Source organism: Mesoplodon densirostris, chromosome 11 (assembly GCF_025265405.1).
Source record: "Mesoplodon densirostris isolate mMesDen1 chromosome 11, mMesDen1 primary haplotype, whole genome shotgun sequence".
NCBI classification, from domain to species: Eukaryota; Metazoa; Chordata; class Mammalia; order Artiodactyla; family Ziphiidae; genus Mesoplodon; species Mesoplodon densirostris.
Window position 1 is genome coordinate 71151167 of NC_082671.1, and position 19279 is coordinate 71170445.

A 19279-nucleotide genomic window follows, 5' to 3' on the forward strand; every position below is an offset into this window, starting at 1 on the left:
CAGATAGGTTCATTTGTACCATAGTTTAGATTCCACATATAAGTGATATCACATGATATTTGTCTATTTGTCTTTCTTGGATTTTTTCCTTATATGCATTTTTTCAAGTTTTAACTGAATTCATGAATTTGGGGGTGGGAAATACATGCACGTGGTATAAAAGTGTCTACAGCGAAGAACGGCCTTCCTGCCCCTTCCTTACCTGGCTTTCCTCTCTGGGAGAACCAGCATTCCCCGTTTCTTGAGGAGCTTCCAGAACTATTCTAGGCTTAATAAATCTCGTTTATTATTCCCATCTTTGTGGTGCTTCTGTTTATTACCCTCTCCTGCAGGCAGAAAGCCTTGCTCTAGGGGAGAGGAGAAGTGGGCTTATTGCGAGCCTACTACGCGTGGTCACCAGGTGAGGTGCTTTACGCTCTCCTGCTGTTTGGTTCTCCTGACACCCCTGCAGGAACTGTTACCCCTCATTCTACAGGTGTGGACATTGAAACACAGGGAAGCAGGTCACTCAGCTTCCAAGCAGCCTCGAATCGGGTCCTGCTTCCCGCTTGGAAGGGAGTCAGCCTGATTCTCTCCTCAAGGTCTTCAATGCTGTTTTCTCACTTCTCTGCAGACAGAAACTTCTGCAGAGCTGTTCTTTCTACCCTCCCTCCTGCTCTCCCCATTCCCTTTTCTGAGAGTGACAGCAGCTCACAGGAAGACCCCCGGAGGCAGAGTTGAAAATCAGGGGACAACAGAGCTGCTTCTTCTGACACTGGACGGAGCCTCACGGTGTCCCTGGGCCTGTGACACTGCACATAGATAGACATGCACCTTTCCAAAGAGGGATCTGTCACTTTTAATCATTAAAAAAAAAAAAAAAGGCCTGAACTGATCCCTCCTCCCCAAAAAGGAGGAAAAAGGGATTATAAACCATGACTTGAGAAGAAGAGGAAGGTTCTAGAATGTTCAATAAGTAGCCATCAAATTGTTTGCAAAGCCCACCAGATAGTCACCTCTGAATGCTAAACTGAGTAAGGGGCTTCCTGGAAGGCTGGGTGAAAAGGGAAGTCTCAGCGAGTTGAGGTGTCTTATCCCATGTCTGGGGTACACCTAAAGGGACGTGTTTGTGTGAGGTCTGGGTGTTACTGTGTGTGACCGGATGAAGGTCTCAGAGGCTTGAGGTGGCCTGTGAGATGGAGTAGGAGGGAAAAGAAGGGGCCTTGCCCCCATGGGCTCCTGTATGCAGCAAGGCATCTATCTGAGAGTGAGAGACAGCATGTGTGTGAGGGTGTATACTCACGCCTCCTGCCGCAATACGCACATTCCCCCCGCCCCGGACCCCCCCATTCCCTCACCGCCCCCAGCGGAGGAGGGAGATCTTTATCTGGCCCCTGGTGCTACAGGAGTTTCAGGCTTTCTAACCAGCCAGATCTCCCCCGCCTCCCCACCCCAGGCCTTGCCCCCTCCATCCTCTGCACAGGAAGTGGGCTGGCCCTGGGGTTTTAGTCTGGCGGCTGGCCCCATCAGCCGTCTACTACCTGGGCCGAGGGAGCCGGAGCTGGGCCCTGGGGAGATGGCTGCAGTCCCAGCAGTGGAGAGAAGCAGAGAGACCACGCCGCAACCCCATGTCCCAGCTAGGTAAAGTCTCACCTTGCCCTTACCCTGCCCCTACCCGGTCCCCAGGTACCAGGGGCTCCCTCCTGGCCCCTGCCACCAGCCAGGGGGCTGGAGGTGAAGGTCACGGGGATAACTTTCAGCTCTGACTCAGATCCTCCAGAAGTTTCTGCCTGAACTCCCATCTGCCAGCCTTCACCCCCAACCTTAACTTAGAATCCCCCAGTGACAAGGCAGGCCCTACTCTCATGGCTCTGGCTTGAGGAAAAGCTGGTCCCTGGTCCTAGGCTTTCCCTCCCTCCCAGCTCTCCCCATGGGAGGCCGGGGGCTACTTGGGATGAGGGGTTTCCCCAGGCCCTGTGCTGGGCCCCCCAACCCAGAGGGGTGGGGAAGGAGGTGGGAGTCCTGGGAGGGGCAAGGCCAGCTGAGTCTCAGATGTGCTGGATGCCCAGAGGAGGTGTGGGATGTGGGTGGGAGAGATGTGGCTTACACCGGGAGGTGCCCCTGTGTAAAGGATACCTTAGGAAGCTGTGGGGCGAGGGGAAAAGAGAGGGATGCCTCTGAGACCTGGCTATGAAGTGAGTGTGCTGCGAGGTTTCTGGGAGCCCTGGGCTGGAGGCCGGACCCCTGGGTTCAAGTTCAGCTTTGTCCCTCACTTGGCTGTGTGACCAGGCAGGTCAGTAGGCTCTCCAGGTGCTTCCAGAGGGGATGGGACTCCATCTCTGGGGCTCCCTGCGGGTCAGGCTCTCCCTCCACTCCTGGGGACCGAGACCTCCCACCCTTAACTGTGTTTGGAGCATCTGAGAAGCAGAGCCATCCCCAAGGGTCCCCCTACTTCCCCCACAACCAGCATCCCACGCCCAGCTGGGGAGGCGCCCCCAGACTTAAACAGCAAGAGGGAGCCCCGTGGTGGGGGGTTTGGCCAGAGAGGATGAGGCGAGACGGGGTCCATCAGGGTCAGAGATCAGGTAGGACGTGTCTCCGGCTACCAAGCTCATGCTTCATGTCCTCCCCCAGGTGCCCTGTACCCGACATCCCATGATATCAGCCCTGGCAGAGCCTCAGACTACAACTGACTGAGTTCAAATCCCAGCTTTACCCCAGGAGGCTTAACGAGTACCTCAGTCTCCTCATCTGATAAAAGGAGTCATAATGGTACCTACTCATGGGGTTGCTGTGAACTTTAAATGAGGTAATATCTGCAAAGCGCTAATGACAGTGCCGGGCAGCGTGAGGGCTGAGTATTAGTCAGTATCACCCCTATCATCATCTTCATCTTCATCCTCACCATCACCATTATCACCATCGTCACCATTGTTATCCTCTTCTGCTAACTTGACATCAGGCGACCTGGGTTTGAGTCCCATCCCTTGGGCAGCTCTGAGCATTAGTCTTGGTATCTATCAAATGATGACAACACGCGCTCTCAGGGCTGCGGTGGGGACCTAGTGAGTCAGTAAGTGTGATCGGCTTTGCAGTCACAAAGGGCAGGGCACACGTGCGTGGGTGTGCGTGAGAATCCACGATGGAAGGCACTGGGGACTCAGAGGTCCCACTTGCCCTCCCTGAGGCTGGGCCTCTTCCTTGCTCTGTGACTTTGAGCAGGTTACTTAACCTACCTGAGACTCAGTTTCCTCCTCTGCAGGAGGGTGCAGCCTTGGGGACTGCTAGCAGCCCTCCTCACCCTGCCCCCTGCATCCTCCTTGCGCTTTGCCCTCTTGGGGTTCACTGCTGCACTCTTTCGGCTATAGGTGGAGGGGAGCTCATTTTAGATGATGCTATTTCTCCTGCCCAACTCGCTTTGGCTGGGGCTGTGGTTTGGCCCTGACCTTCCTGTGATCTTGCACATCTTTGCCTCCACCCACCTCCTCTCACCCTGAGGCTCTGTGCCAGATCCTGTCCTGGTCCTGGCTGGCCCTGCTGGCGAGGGTCCGGCCCCAGGTGACACCCTCCAGGGGATCCACAGGGCCCCTACCCCAGGGCCAGGATCAATGAGTAAGGGGCACAGGGGTCTTGCTGGAGCCCCTTGCCTGGGCTCTGCGCCCTTTGGGGTCCCAACCCTGCGCCCTTTGCTATAGGGGGTTGGAGGGTCCAAAGAAAGAGGCAACCAGGTCCGCTCCGGGAGTGTTGCCCTGTGGGGATAGTGGGACGGGCAAGGAGGTGCCCCCGGGTACTTCTCTGGGCTCCTTTCCACACACAGGCCAGATGCCCACTGGTCGGCCAGGCCCCTGCCGGCCCCTGACTCCCCAGGGTGGGGATGGATACTGTGGGCCTTACCTCTGGGGCCAGCGCCTGGGACAGGGTCTGGGCAGGGCAGAACGATGTGAGGGAATGGGCTTTGGGCTGGAGCGCGGGGACCGGAATCCCAGCTCTGCCTCTTCTGCGATGTGACCTTGGGCGGGTTAACGGCTTGGAGCCTTGGTCTCCTCATCTGTGTAAGGGGACAATGCACGCACCCAGCCCCTGTTGCTGGGCAGATTACGTAAGCTGGTGTACGGGAAGTGCCTGGCACAGGGTGGGTGTTCAGTCCCTACCCCCCACTCCACTCTCTCCACGAGTACTGCTGCGAGGTATTGTTGTGAGGCAGTCCGCACACGTTTATTGGACTCCAGGCAGTCTACTCTGGCTCAGATTCCACGGCTGCCTCTTATCCGCTGTGTGACCTTAGGTAATCTGCCTCACCTCTCTGTGCCTCAGTTTCTCATCTGAAAAATGGGGATAATGAGTGTATCTCCAGTAGATGCTCTTATTGCTGTAGTTAAAGAATTTAAAATAGAGCCCAGCATAGAGGAACCTCTTGACAAATAGCTTTGGTGTGATTAAGGGAGCAGCCAGGTAGAGAGGAGGTGGGTTCTAATTCCAGCTCTGAGCTGGCTTCCCTATGTGGACGTAAGCAAATCTTTCCTCTTTCTAGGCCTCAGTTTCCCCAACTTTTGAACAAGGGGCTGGGCCTGCTCTGAGAGTCCTTTCAGCAATGACAACATGGGTCCCAGAATCTCAAAAGGGAAGGAAAGAACATGTATGGGATAGAGGGACCAACAGATACAAAGGCCCTGAGGCTGGCATGGTGGAAGCAGAGGGGTGCACCTTGAGAGGACAGGGCCCAGCCTGTCTCTTGGGCAGGGGAGGACGTGGCTGGGTGCTCACTCGTGTTCTCTCCCCTTCTTCCTCCATCCAGGGCTCCCTTCCCCAGCTCCCACCCGTGGATATGATGGCGGCTCCTGCTCTGTCCTGGTGTCTGTCCCTCCTTGTCCTCCTCTGGCCCCTGGCCATCCCTCGGGCATCTACATCGGTGAACGGTGAGGACCCTGGCATCTGGACTGCTGTGCTTTCCCTCAGGGAGGAGGCCAAGGCCCTTCTAGAACTTCTTCCAGAACCCCTAAGCTCCATCTACTGAGGCAGGAGGCGGGGGGGAGGGGGGCAGTGGGACCACAGACCAGGTATCCACCTTCTCCCTCGGCCCTCCACCTGCCTGCACCGCACCCACGTGCCCCTCCAAGCCGCAGGAAGACACTGTCTTCTTCTTCTTCTTCTTCTTTTTTTTAAGATGTTATTAATTAATTAATTTATTTTTGCTGTGTTGCATCTTCGTTTCTGTGCGAGGGCTTTCTCTAGTTGTGGCAAGCGGGGGCCACTCTTCACCGCAGTGCGCGGGCCTCTCACTATGGTGACCTCTCTTGTTGCGGAGCACAGGCTCCAGACGCGCAGGCTCAGTAGTTGTGGCTCACGGGCCTAGTTGCTCCACGGCATGTGGGATCCTCCGAGACCAGGGCTTGAACCCGTGTCCCCTGCATTAGCAGGCAGATTCTCAACCACTGCGCCACCAGGGAAGCCCAACACCGTCTTCTTGTCTCTGGATTCACGAACCCCTTCTCTGCCTGCCAGGATTGACTACTTCCTCACCTGGTAGGTGCAGGAGTGTCGGGCGAACCCCAGAGGGTCACGGGCACCCTACAGCCAGCCACGCACGCTTCATCTTACCAGCAGATGCTTCCAAGCTCACGTGCTTCTACAACTCGAGAGCCAATATCTCCTGTGCCTGGAGCCAGGATGGGGGACTGCAGGTCACGACCTGCCACATCCATGCCCAGCCGGATAAAAGGTGTGTGGGGGGTCGACAGACAAATGTACAGAATCTCAGGGAGGTGAGATCTGATCGTCACTGACTTTTAGACTATTGAAATCCTAGCTCTCAGACCCCAAGAGCTCTGCACTTTGAGAATCTTGGACTAATAGGACCCACAGACTCTTAGTGTCACAGGAGTCTGGAAGAACTCGGGGGTCGGATATTTAGACTCCTGGAACCTGAATGGCAGTGGGGCGTGCAGTCCAGGCTGCAGTGGAGGGGCTGGGCATGAGCCAGACAAGGTAGTTTGGGGACACTGAGCTGCTCACCTGCTATGCCGAGGCTGGACTCAGTGTTAGAGGCAAAGGGGGCAACAGGGCGATCCTCAAACTTTTTGAGTAACCTGGGATTTTGACAGATGCCTAGGGCAGCTGTGGGGATAGGGAACTGGGGCGTGGCTGGGGAAACTGGAGACTGGGAAGGAGGTGGTGAAGTGTCACCGTGATCCAAACATCCTGGTGGCAGCCAGCAGAGGTGGCTTTGGCTCCCAGGTGGATGGTGATTACAAGGGGCTCTGAAGGCCCCATCAAGGATCATCTTCACCCTAAACCCTCTGGGGAGACTTTGGAGGACTTTAGGCGGGGAAGGCCGTGTGTCCTGAACTGGTTTGTTTCTAGATCATTTTAGCCGCTGTGAGTCCTGGCTGGGATGAAGAGGCAGGAAAATATGCTCACGAAGGGAGGTGGGCACGTGGGGGTTGGCATAGAGCCCGGGCACAGACCAGCAATGCTGCATGGGGACTCTCCCAAGGGCCAGCTCTGGGGGGGGGTCCCTCTTTTTCTTCTAAGGGGGTTCTTTTGTCTTGAAAGGCAGTGGAACGAATCCTGTGAGCTGCTCCCAGTGAAGCCGGGATCCTGGGCATGTAACCTCATCCTAGGACCCCCAGATGTGAGTAGCCATAGCTGAGGGGAGAGGCCAGGAGGCCGGTGGGTGCAGAGGGGGCGTCCTTCCGGGGAAGGAGCTGGGGCCCAGCAAGCCCAGTGGCCAGGGGCTGCGGCAGAGCTGGCTTCTGGGGCAGAAGAGGTAGAAGGAGGGAGGTGGCATCCAAGGAGAACAGAGGCCTGACCTGGGGGTCGAGGGATCTGAGGTACGTGAGGCATCGGCCACTCTGCCTCCGCTCCTGCTGTGTCCCCCGTGCTTTGTGGAGCCCGTGACAGTCCTGGGTTCCTTATCAAGTGGGGAGAGCACCCACTGGTCATCATAACCTCCATATCCGACACCTCCCGAGGTCTGGGCAAGTACAGGGTGGGGTGGGGTTAACAGCGTGGATTGCACAGCTGGATGGTCCGGGTTCCATCCCTGGCTCCAACGTATACCAGCTGGGTGATGTTGAGCATCTTCTGAGTCCCAGTTAACCCTTCTGTAAAAGGGAATAATAACGATCCTTGCCTGGTAGGGTTGTTCTGAGGATCAAGCGAATGCCACCCAGAACGGAACATGCACTTGACACGATTGCCAGGGGATCCTTACGACCGGGCGTGGGTACCAGCACTGTCCCCTTCTTACCAGTGAGGAAACTGAGGCTCAGAGAGGTGAGGTCCCTGCCCAAGTCACATAACCAGGGAGAGGCAGAGCTGGGATTGAACCCAGGTCTGTGAGACCCCCAGCCTGAGCCTTTCAACCTTGCACTAGGCTGCCTCTCAAAGAGCAGGAGGCTGTGTCCATGTGGGTGTGCATCACATTATTGTCTGGCAAACCCTTCTTGGCAGCGGTGGGCACCAGGGATGCCCAGACCACATTTTCCAACCCTTATCAGGTTCTATACATTCTCTAGGAGCAGGAGAATGTGGAGATGAGCTCACATGACACAGTGTGTAGCTGATAAAGGCAGAGCCCCTCGAACCAGATTGCTGTGCCCATCCCCTTGAGCTCTGCAGATGGTCTGGCTTCAGATCCTGACCCCATCTAGCTGTGTGGCCTTAGGCAAGTCCCTCGGCCTCTCTGTGCTTCAGTCTCCTCACCTGTAGGATGAGAATAGTAATTATGTCCGTCTCATTGGGTACTGAGAAAATTAAATGAGATAATATACGTGAGGTGCTTAATAGAGTGCCTGGCACAGGGTCAGTACTCAGCAGAATGTATAATTGGCATCTTTGCAACAATGACAATTACATTAATAATAATACAGTAAGTCCCCTACATACGAACCTTCAAGCTGCAAACTTTCAAAGGTGCGTGTGTGCGTTTGCATGTCTAATCGTGTAAGTTAGGTCACGTGTCTGGCGTACATTGTCACGTGTGTGCATCCTCTACAAGTGGTTGTGCTTTTTGCACTTTACTGTACAGTACTGTATAGAGTACAGTAGTACAGGATCTTTATTTCAAGCCCGGGATGCCTGGTGGAAGCAAGCATAAAAGCAGTGGCATATAGCCGATTGTGTTAGTTGGGTACCTAGGCTAACTTTGTTGGACTTAACGAACAAATTGGACTTACGAACGTGCTCTCAGAACGGGACTCGTTCATATGTAGGGGACTTACTCTAATAATGTGATGGTACTATTATTATCTGGGAAAATCTGTCCCCCGCAGCAGCTGGTAGACGGCTGGGGCAGGGTCCTCGGGCTGGAGACAAAGCAGTTGTTCTCCCCTCCAGGAACTCTGACGATCAAGGTCAAGGTTTGCTCACAGTGGGCCCTGCGGCAGGTCAGAGGGGCTGTGCCCGGGGTCCTGGGCCTGAAAACACCACCCCGGACCCCGGAATGCAGATGCTAACAGAGCCTGCACCAGACCCTCCTCCTGCAAGGCTGCAGAGCTGCCCTCCGCACAGGGAGGAGGCCGCCGTAAGCTGTTCACTTGGCCAGGGCTACAGTCTCTGTGGGGCTCTGGATGCAGAGGCCTGAGTTTGCATCCAGGCTCTCCTGCTGACCAGTTGTGTGATTTGGGGCAAGTCCCTTAACCAATCCCAGCCTCAGGGCTAACCTGCAGTGTGTGGATGGACAGCTGTGAGCATCAGCCAGAGAAGCGCCTAAGGTACCTGAACAGTGCCTGCCCACAGGAGATGCTCGGTTCCTGGCCATTTCCTTCCAGAAAAGTGAGGGTGCGGGGCTGGAGAGAGATGGGGAGAGGAAGTTTTCACACTCAGAGCTATAATGCAAGCATAGGTCTGGACCTGCACCTTCTTGGGGGGCTCATCCTGCTTGCACACCTCTTGTGATGGGGAACTCCCTCCCTCCCAAGGCAGCTCACTTCACTTGGATCAGGGATTGACAAATTACTATGGCCCATGGGCCAAAACCAGTCTGCTGCCTGTTTTTATAAATAAAGTTTTATTGGCACACAGCCAAGTGCATTCGCTCTCATGTTTTTTCATGGCTGTTTTCACACGACAACGGCAAAGTTGAATAGTTGTGACAGAGACCACATGACCTGCAAAGTCAAAAATATTAACTAACTGAGCCTTTTCAGAAAGCTTGCTGAGCCCTGCCTCAGGCGGAGGGGCTCAGGGAGGGGATCCAGCTTGTCGCAGTCGCAGTCTCCCCTCCTGTCTTCCCCCGTCCTCATCCCAGCAGCCTCCCCGTCCCCGCACCAGCTGCTGGCAGCTACATCCCTGGCCTCCTTCCCTTGCAGTCTCAGAAACTGACCATAGTTGACGTCATCAGCTTGACCGTGATGTGCCGCGAAGGGGAGAGGTGGAGGAGGATGATGACCCAGAATTTCAAGCCCTTTGACAACAGTGAGAGAGGACTCCAGGGTGGGGCTGGGAGGGGGTTGGAGGGGTGGGCACCTCCCTCCCTGTCTCCTGCTCTGGGATCACCCTGCTCCATTCTCTCCCCATCAGCTTCCATGCCTACATCTGACCAACCCACTGCCCGCTGAACTTGGGATGAAGTCCCGGGTCCCTACTCTTGGCGTTCAAGGCCACTTGGCCTGGCTTCCCTCTCCAGCACGCCTCCTCTCATGGCCTATATTCCTGCCACACCAAAGCCCAGCTCTCCAGATTCAAGTTGCCCATCCATGCCTCTGAGTCCTTGCACGCGCTGGCCCCACTGCTTGGAAGGCTCTTCCCACCCGGAAAATTCCCACTCACCCTTCAAGGCTCAGTGAAGAGTCACCTCCTCCAGGAGTCCTTCCCAGACTCCCCCAGCTCTTTCAGGGTGTTTATGTCCTGGGTCTTTGCTGCCTGATTATGGGTCTGTCTCCCTCATTGGGCTGTGAACTTCCCTGAGGGTAGAGCCTCTGCCATCCCTATGTCTCCATTCTGAATACTCAGCATCAGGCTCGATCTGGGCAGTGCTCTGGGAAGGTTTGTTGAACAACTGTGTGCCCTGCCCCACCCCCAGCCTTCACCCCCTTCCCTTCCCGAACTTGGAGGTCATCTCTAGGTAAGAGACGGGGGCAGAGGGTGAGATCCAGGGTCCTACATGCAGCCCTGCCTTAATTGAGTGTAATCTGACTGGCAGATCATTTAACATGTCTGAGCCTCAGTTTCCTCATCTGTAAAGTGGGAATAACCAATTACCCGCTGCCCGTGGTTGCTGTAAGGAGTCTATAAGCCAAGACACAGAAACTGCTTAGCACATGCTCAATAAACATTTGCTTATTATTATTTGTGTGGTTCTACAGAGTCCCAGAAGTATAAAAATTTAGAACAATTGAACTTCAGAATCATACAATCTTACAATCATATAAGGTTGATGAGATAGAATTAAATAAAATAAATGAGATGATCCAGGTAAAACTCTCTGATCAATTCTGAGTGCAGAGAAAGGCTGTCTTGATTCATTCATTCAGCAGGTATTTAATCAAGGGCCTACCATGTGCCAGGTAATGTTCCAGGCACCAAGGATACCCGAAAGAATCAAGTCGTTGCCCTCAGTGAGCTCAGAGTCTGGTGGGGGAGACAGAAAATGAATAAAGGACCAGAAGTAGATGTTTAATACGTTGGGTGTTGATAAGTGCTAGGAAGAGAAATGAAACAGGTGAGGGGGACAGAGAGTGGTGGGTGGTTGGGGAAGGCTTCTCTGAATATGTGATATTTGAGCAGGGACCTGCCAGTCTCCGGGGAAAGGGAACGCAGGGAGGGAGGAGCAGCACGTGCAAAGGTGGAGGTGGGAGCCCGGCACGGTTTCTCATCTCAGCATCAGCCTCCGGTGTCCCCCAAGCTTTTTCTCTCTCCTTTTTTCTCTTCCCGTCTCCAGTTCGTCTGATGCCCCCCCACTCCCTCCAAGTCGTCCACATAGGGACCCGCAGATGCAACGTAACCTGGAATGTCTCCCAGTTCTCCCACTACATTCAAAGCAATGTGGAGTTTGAGGTCCGGACAAGGTCCCCGGGCCACAGCTGGGAGGTGAGTACCTAGCTCCATCCCGACCTGCCCTGATTCCTTCCTGTCCTCATCACCCTGTCCATCCTTCATCTCAGCAAAGCCACAGAAGGCACTAGGCAACCCCTGCCACTCCTCTGTACTGCCTGCCCTGCTTCCCCCTCCCTCTGTGTGTCCCCTGACACCCCAGGGGTCCAGCTGGTGGTGGATTCCAGGCAAGATTTACAAAGCCAAGAGGCAGGCGACTGCCCTCTTTGGAGATTTCAGAGGCCCTGGGCAGCCACCCTTCCCTCTTCAAATCCAGTGTGGTCCAAGTCCACGGGAGTTGGGACTTCCTGATGGTCCAGTGGTTAAGACTCCACCCTTCCCCTGTAGGGGGCGTGGGTTCGATCCCTGGTCGGGGAAATAAGGTCCCACATGCCAAGGGGTGCTGCCAAAAAAAACCCCCCAAAAAACCAAAAACAAGTCCATAGGGGTTGGTTGCTTACTCATTCACTTATCCATTCCTTTATTCGCTCACTCACTCAACAAACATTCACTGAGTACCTACAACGTGCTAGATGCGGGGAGAGAGTGGAGGGCGGGCCTGATGGGCTGCCTGCTCTCAGGAAACTCACATGGGGGATGGGGCAGACAGTTGGCACCCAGAAACAGGAGACTATGGGATGTTGATACATACTATCATGAAAATTAAATGTGATAACGCAGTTGAGAAGGGCTGGGCCAGGCTACTTCAGACTCAGGTGACTAGGGAAGGCCTTTCTGAGATCTGGGGCTCAAGCAGGAGCTGACCTTTTGAGGATCTGGGGAGGGTCTTCCAAGCAGAAGAAAGAGCCATTGCAAAGGCAAGACATAGCCTGTGTGTCTAGGGCACCGGAAGAAAAGCAAAAAGGGTGATACAGAGGTGGGAGAAGTGTTTGGGAAATCCCTCTTTCTGGTCGAGGGGTGAATAGACTATAGCAGAGCACGGGGGTTGCGGGGAGGGGAAGCAGGGCGACCTTGTATGGTGCCCAGAGGTGGTGGGAGCTCAGACCTGGAGGAGAAAGGAGTGGAGAGAAGGCGGAAGGGTGCAGAAATAGTTTCCAGAGGTGGAACCAGGTTCTGGACGTGGAACCAGCTGATTGGCAGATGGCTTTGGATGTGGGAGGGGTTTAGGATGACCCTGGAGTTTTGGGCCCCAGCAACTGGGTAGTCAGGCAGCCTTTCTGTAGGATGAGGGGACAGTGGAGGGCAGGTGGCTGGAGGGAAGAAAGGAAGGTGCTGTTCTGCTCGGTGTCTCGGCCAGCCCTGCCACAGGAGGTGAGGTAGGCAGTGGGGACCCCTCTGGTCTGACAGCCCTGTTTCTGCCCCAGGACACCCCACTGCTGAGCCTCAGGCAGAACCAGCAATGGATCTCCCTGGAGACGCTGGCTCCAGACACGCTGTATGAGCTTCAGGTGCGGGCCAGGCCCCAGCTAGGCAGCCACGAGGCTTGGAGCCCCTGGAGCCAGCCGCTGGTCTTCAGGACAAGGCCTGCAGGTACTGATGGGGAGCTGGGGTGGGGATGCAACTCCGGCAGGAGGCAGTGGCTGGTGCCGGGAGGCTTGGGGTGTAGGTATGGAGCCCTTTGACCATCATTAGCTCACTTGATGTGACCCACAGGGTGGGCAACATGGGCGTGTTTTACAGATGGGAACAGGGGATCAGTGAGGGGGTGGGACTTGCCATTGGCCTTGTGAGTTAGTGGGGAGGCCGGTGAGGCTCCTTCCACTCTCTCCACCCTGCAACTTCAAACTCTTGGTTTCTGCCGAGGTCAGGGGTGGGCTGTTTTCACCTGTTAGCCTGTTTCCTCATCTGTAAAGTGGGTACCATGGTACCGAGGCAGGGAAGCTGTGAGGAAGCATGTTGGTTGCGATGCCCCATGTTGGCTGGGCACACAGCAGTTCTGCTGGACCAGCTGGGACCCTGTAAAGGCCTTGGGTCAGAGGTCGGCCTGTCCCTCAGCACCAGGTCATGGGTGGGGGATGCTGGATTGAGCTAGGGTGGGTGGGGGCACTTCTCTAACCCCTCCCCTTCTCCTCCTCCCACCCCGGGCAGCAACCAGGAAGAAGACCCTGCCCCTTCCTTGGATGGACCACATCGTGTTGGGCCTCGGCTGCACTTTTGTTTTCGCCCTCTTGGTTTACTTTCTGACCATCTTTCGGTACAACAGGCCGTGGTAAGAGCGCTCCCTTCCCTGTCCTTCATCCTCCTGTCTGACACGACCCCTTACCCGCCAGGTCAGGTTCTGGGCTGAGACCCCTGCTCTCACTCTCCAGTGCTCCCTCTGCCCTCCCAAAAGCCCTCCCTGCCTAACACCTGGCCTTTCCGCCAAAGATGGAAGCCCATGGAACCAGCCCGAGGGGAGTGGGGCAGGGAGAGCCCCACGGGAGCCCTGCCCAGAGCATCATGCCCAGGGCTTGAGTATGTGTGTGCTCACGTGCCAGCTGCCTGTGTGTTGGGGGGGTCCTCATGCGTCTGAGCACTCATTTGTTTATTCCTTTATTTACTGAGTCCTAGACCTGGGCTGGGTACGGTGCTGATGCTGGGAACGCAAGGGCAACCACAGGCATGTCGTCCCATCTTCATGGACCCACAGTCCCATGGGGGAAGGCAGATACATCTTAATCATGCACGTTTGTAACGACACACGTGATTAGGCTGGTGAAGGAAGGAAGGAAGGTACCATATGTACTGAAAGCAGACAGCAGGGAAAGGAACCTCAGCTAAGGGGTGGGCGGGAGTCGGGGGGGTGCTTCTCCGAGGAAGTAATGATTCCACTGAAATCTGGAGGAGAAGTGAACCAAGCAGGGAAGGGTCGGGGAGCACACCTCAGGAGGAGGAAATAGCTTGTGCAAAGATCCTGGGTGGGAACAAGGCAGGAGCATTCCAGGAACTGAAAATGCAGGGAGGTGGGTGTGGCCAGAGACCAGAAAGGAGTTCGGGACCTGAGCCTGGACCTCTGGGTGGCAGCCAGGTTTTCTGGGGTCTTGAGGCTGTGGCATACAACTTGAGGCAGATGCACACAGACACTGGGGAACTTAGCTTGGCAAGCAGAGCATGGGCTGGAATTCAGCCTCCATTCACCACCACCCCCACCCCCCAAAAAACCCCAGGTGCCCTTGAGCAGTGCACAGCTTGAACCACCGTCCATGGCAGCCTTGACTAGGTGGCCCACCATCTGGCCTCTCTCCTACCTCCCTCCTCTTGGTTCAGTCTGCTCCAGTCTTCTTTGTCCCCTACCGCTCTGGCTTGCGTGGTCCCCCACCCTCACATCCTTCTCTTGCATGGCATCCTGCCCTCTGTCTCCACATTACAATGAATGGTAAACTTGCACACTTGCTTCACTGTCTAGCTCCCCAATAGAATGTCAGTTCCTTAAGGGCAGGGACATTCTCTGTTGGCTGTTCTTGTGTCCCCAGTGCCAAGCACAATACCCTCCCTTACTGGGCACACAATCAATACCGACAAAATAAATGAACAGCTCGGCGCCCTGCCCTCAGAGCTGCGGGGCTGATGGCAGGACACTGCGGCCCCCTTCCCTTCTCACCCTCCTCCCCTCCCTTCCTCTCCCCTGTCCAGGCTGAAGAAGGTTCTGAAGTGTCACGTCCCAGACCCCTCGGAGTTCTTTTCCCAGCTGAGCTCCGAGCATGGAGGAGATTTCCAGGTAGGAGTCTGGAGGTGGAGGACACAGTAGGCAGCTGGCACGGGCTGGCCAGAGGGTGGGCAGTGGTGTGGAATGGGTGGGGAGGAGGTGCAGGAACAGCAGGTTTCTGCCCTTTGTGGAAGAAGAAATGTAAAGTGAGCTGCCTTTCGTGTGGGCACGGGCCCCTTTCCCCGGTGTTCTCAGGCTGAAGGGCAGCTCCCGTCTGAGCCAGACTGCCTAGGCTCTAACCCTGGCTCCACCACTTCCTGGCTGTGTGGCCTTGGGCAAGTTATAGAACCTCTCGGTGTCTCAGTTTCCTCACCTGTAAACTGATGGGTGGTGGGGGGGATAATGTTACTATGTGTATGGTCCCAAGGACATTGCCTGGCACACAGCAAGTGCTCACGAAGCTCTAGCCAGAATTACTGGCACCAGGCTGTTGATGGAGCAGGATTTGCCAGGTGCAAGTTCTCTCCACCCCGCTCCCTGTGCAGACCTGCTCCGTGGGGCTAGTGCTTTCCCTGCTCTTTGCAGAAACTCCCTGGCCAGGCTCCGTGACTTATCACAGACGTTAGCAAGGCCTCCAGGCATTTCTAGTTACAAAACACACATTCATTTAAAAAGTGCACGCCCACATGTCAGAACACTCAGCCCCATTTAAAGTTTAGTCGTCTCCCCTCCCTCAGCCCACACATGCTTCAGGAAGGAAGTTTCTACGGGGTAGGGGGATGTGGTGGGCTGCTTCTACCACCCCACCCCCACTCTAGGCTCCGTGGATCGGTGTTGGTGGGTGGGGGGTGAGGTGGGGGCAGAGAGAAGCCAGGAGGAAAGATGAGGGGCTGGAAAGCCATGCTGGACCAGAGCTGTCAGGAGCTGGCTTTGGTGTTCTCTATCAGGGCTGATCAGAGCCCCTTCTGGAATTCTTTGGAAGACTCCCAAGACTGGGGGTAGCTTACCTACAGCACTCTTGATGTGGGGGAATGTATCTCCTTAAAATGCCTCCTTCAGCCCTAAATGTAGTGAGCCCCCCATCAACAGAGGTATTCAAGTCAGCCTTGGCTGACTATGTGTCAGCCACATGGCAGAAGGGATTCCTACATTGGAACCGGCTGGAGGCAGGACTAGATGCATCCTCAGACCTCTTCTGCCTTGAAGTCCTTCTCATTCTATGGGCTTAGGACATTTTGAGGTGGGACTGGGGTCCTTTCTAGAGAGTTGCAAGCCACTCCATCTTCCCACGAGGTCATCCCCAGGTCTAGATGCCTGGCCCAGGCCTGCTGTGGAGGGGGTATCCTGAGGAGGCCCTGGGGATGCATGATGTGACTGGGGGCTGGCCAAGAGGGACCCCACCCTCTCCTTTGCATGTGGGTGACAGGCCAGCTGCTCTCTCTCTCTCTGCCCCAGAACCCCTGGCTCCAAGGCTGCAAGGCCCACTGCCCTGCCTGTGGGACCTGGGAGTGCGTGTGCCAGTGTATGTGAAGGGGGATGAGTTTCTTTCTGTGCCCCCCGCCCACCTGCGCTTCAGGGCATTGTGGATGGAGGCCTAGGCCCAGGAAGTGCCTGACCACACACACCTCTGAGGGTGGCCCAGCGAGGCCCAGCACACCAGTGCCGGCCCCAGGCCTGCCCTCTTCTTCTTCTGGCCACTGCGCAGCACTGCTGCCTGGCCCTGCCCTCCGCTGCTTCTTCTAGCGTTGGAGCCACACCTGACCTGGCTCTTGCCCTGCCTCCCTAGCCTGCTATCCCTCTTTGCCATCCTTAGTTTGTCCTCGCTGTCCCTCTCTCTCGGCCTTTTCTCTGTAACATGAACTCCTGGTTTGGGGGAGGGGGTAGATTTTGTCGAGTGGCTCAGCCCCGGGAACTCACTCCGGGGATGGAGAACCAGGATGTTTCTCTTCTGGTCCATTAATTCATCTGCAGAACATCAACTGGGCCCCTAGGCCCTGTGCTGGGCACAAGAGTGCAGGGGGCCTGGTCCCATCAGGCCTGGTCCCTGTACTGGGGGGACTACAGTCCAGCTGCAGAGGGCTCCCAGGACAGAAGGCTGTTGGGGGTTCTCAAGTGCACCCTCTTGAGTCCCCATCACCCTGCCCTGAGGGGTGAACACTCCCCTACACTTCTGCTGGGTAGTCTGCATTTTACCTGTGCCAGGTGTTTCCACCTTCATTTTCTTCTTTAACATCTCTCTGCTGGCCCATAGTGAGGAAGTCAGGAAAAAGGCAGCTAAATGTTGTGGAATTGAGGCTCAGAGAGGTGCAGTGAACTGCCCAGGGTCACACAGCTACAGAGTGCCAGCGCCAGGGCTGGAACCCGGGTCTCCCTGTTCCTTGCCAGGCCTCTGTGGACTCCAGAGCAACTGAGAAGTGCTCTGATGGGTGCTTTCCTCTCTCTGTGGATGGAGGGCGTGGGGGCGGGGTGTGGAGGGCTGCAGGGTACCAGGAGGGAGTGGTCAACTGGGGGACAATTAGCTCCCCACTGGAGATGGTTCCATGGCAGTGTGAGTGGGGAACCTGGGGCCCAGCTCTTCCACCTGCTGGCTGTGTGATCAGGGCCAGGGCACAGGCCCTCTCTGGGCATCTGTATGGTGACCGTGATGTGCTCTCGGGACGCTTTCTGCTTCAGCAGTGGTTGGTTGGTTCACACACTTGCACTGGTCCCCACCAGACACTCTGAGGATTCTACCAATTGCTATGTTCCCAGGACCGAGAGTGGCACCAGGCTCACAGGAGCTGCTCGATAAACAGTCACACGTTGAACCAAGACATCCCCTGGGCACCTACAGCGAGCTAGGAAGGCCTGTGCTGGGGCTGGGAAACAGCCACTCCCCCTGGGCTGATGCAGAGGGTTCCCCAAACCAGTGGGCAGGGTTTGTGTGTGTGTGTGTGTGTTTGGGAGGTGGGGGCTACAGTCAAGGAGGGCTTCCTGGAGGGGGCAGCCCTGAGCGGACTGCTGAAGGAGGACGAGTTAGGGGATGTTGCTGAGTCTGGAAGAGGTGGCCGCTCACCCTCCCTCTGTTCTTTCTCCTGGCAGAAGTGGCTCTCCTCACCCTTCCCCTCATCCTCCTTCAGTCCCAGCGGCCCAGTGCCCGAGATCTCCCCACTGGAGGTGCTGGACAGGGATGCCAAGGCCACGCAGCTGCTCTTTCTGCAGCAGCAGGACAAGGGCTCGTCATCCTCAACCGAGACCAGCGGCCACTCCGTGACCAGCTGCTTCACCAACCAGGGCTACTTCTTCTTCCACCTCCCAGACGCGCTGGAGATCGAGGCCTGCCAGGTGTACTTTGCCTACGACCCCTTCACGGAGGAGCCCGATGAGGGTGGGCCCGGGGTGCCAGAGGGGGCTCTCCTCCCACCCCTGCCGCCTCCGCCAGGGGAGGAGGATGCCTACTGCACCTTCCCCTCTGGGGACGACCTGCTGCTCTTCTCCCCCAGTCTCCTCGGTGGCCCAGGCCCCCCGAACACTGCCCTGGGGGGCATTGGGGCTGGTGAAGAGAGGCTGCCCCCCGCCCCGCAGGAGGCAGTTCCTGGAGACTGGGCCCCCCAATCCCTGGGGCCCGCCACCCCGGAAGCCCCTGACCTGGTGGATTTGCAGTCACCCCCGGAGCATGCGCTGAGAGAAGCAGGAGAGGAGGTGCCTGTCCGCAGCCTGAGGGAGGGGGCCGGCTTCCCCTGGGCCAGCTCTCCTGGGCAAGGCCAAGTCCGGGCCCCCACCTCCTGCCTGACCCTGAACACTGATGCCTACCTGTCCCTCCAAGAGCTCCAGGATCAGGACCCGGCTCACACAGTGTAGACAGACGGCCAGGGCTGGGAGACAGGTGGCCTTCTGCTGTTGCACCAGGCCCAGCTGAGGACTCTCTGTCTGTGAGGCTTGTCCATTGCTGACAAGTGTCCGGCTCAGTGTCCGGCTGCCCCCGGTCATCTCTGGCCAGAGGGCCCTCACCCAGCCTTGCATACGCGGCTGTTCACTTCCACACCTCATTTGCTGCTCCCTGGTCCTACGGCCCAAGGCAAGAACTTCAGGGGGAGAGGCACTTTGACTCCGCACTCCCTCATCAGTCGTGGAGTCCTGCAGGTTTTGCCTCTGAAGCGTCCCTCCTCTCCAGCCCTGCAGCTCCTCTTCAGGGAGAATTCGGGGTTCTCCACGGGCCTTCACCTTGCGCTCCTCACAGGGCTTCCTGCCCCAGTCACACCCCCTCGCACCCACCTACCACAGGACAACCAGAGTGCTCTTTCTAGAACACAAAGAGGGCTATGCTGCTCCGGGTTTAAAACCCTGCCGTGGCTCCCCACTGCCCTCAGCACCACTTCTTGGCCCTCCCCTTGCCCCTCCAGCATCGTGTTGGGACATTCCCTTCTGGTAGCCTCCCAAGAGTCCTACTGAGCCGCTTGGAGCTCCCTCATTCCCCCACACCTTTACACATGCCCTTCCCTGTGCCTGGGGTGCCCTCTCATCCCTCATCTAGGTGACAAGCTCCCTTTATCCTTCAAGTGTCAGTTCTGTTCCCCTGGGAGGGAAACACCACCTCCTTCAATGTGCGCAAACTTTGAGATTCGGTGCTGGAGGGAGAGTCTCTCAGGGTCACAGGGTGGCTGAACAAAGTGGCCCTGTCACTTCCCCTTGGGGATCTCT

The 19279-nt window shown here is 56.5% G+C and overlaps 1 protein-coding gene across 1 annotated transcript; it reads left to right on the forward strand.

Moving 5' to 3' along the window:
• The first annotated feature begins 4804 nt into the window (after positions 1-4804).
• Positions 4805-18439, forward strand: IL2RB (interleukin 2 receptor subunit beta). The gene is made up of 9 exons (XM_060113971.1): positions 4805-4895; positions 5584-5698; positions 6532-6610; positions 9291-9396; positions 10862-11010; positions 12339-12504; positions 13063-13183; positions 14587-14671; positions 17681-18439. The coding sequence occupies exons 1-9, from the start codon at positions 4805-4807 to the stop codon at positions 18437-18439; spliced, it is 1671 nt and encodes a 556-aa protein (XP_059969954.1).
• Positions 18440-19279: the final 840 nt, after the last annotated feature.

Coding starts and splice junctions, on each gene's coding strand:
- IL2RB (XM_060113971.1), top strand. CDS start 4,805: ATGATGGCGGCTCCTGCTCTGTCCTGGTGTCTGTCCCTCCTTGTCCTC. Junction 9,397..10,861: donor TTTCAAGCCCTTTGACAACA/GTGAGAGAGGAC, acceptor TCCCGTCTCCAG/TTCGTCTGATGCCCCCCCAC. Junction 13,184..14,586: donor TTTCGGTACAACAGGCCGTG/GTAAGAGCGCTC, acceptor TCCCCTGTCCAG/GCTGAAGAAGGTTCTGAAGT.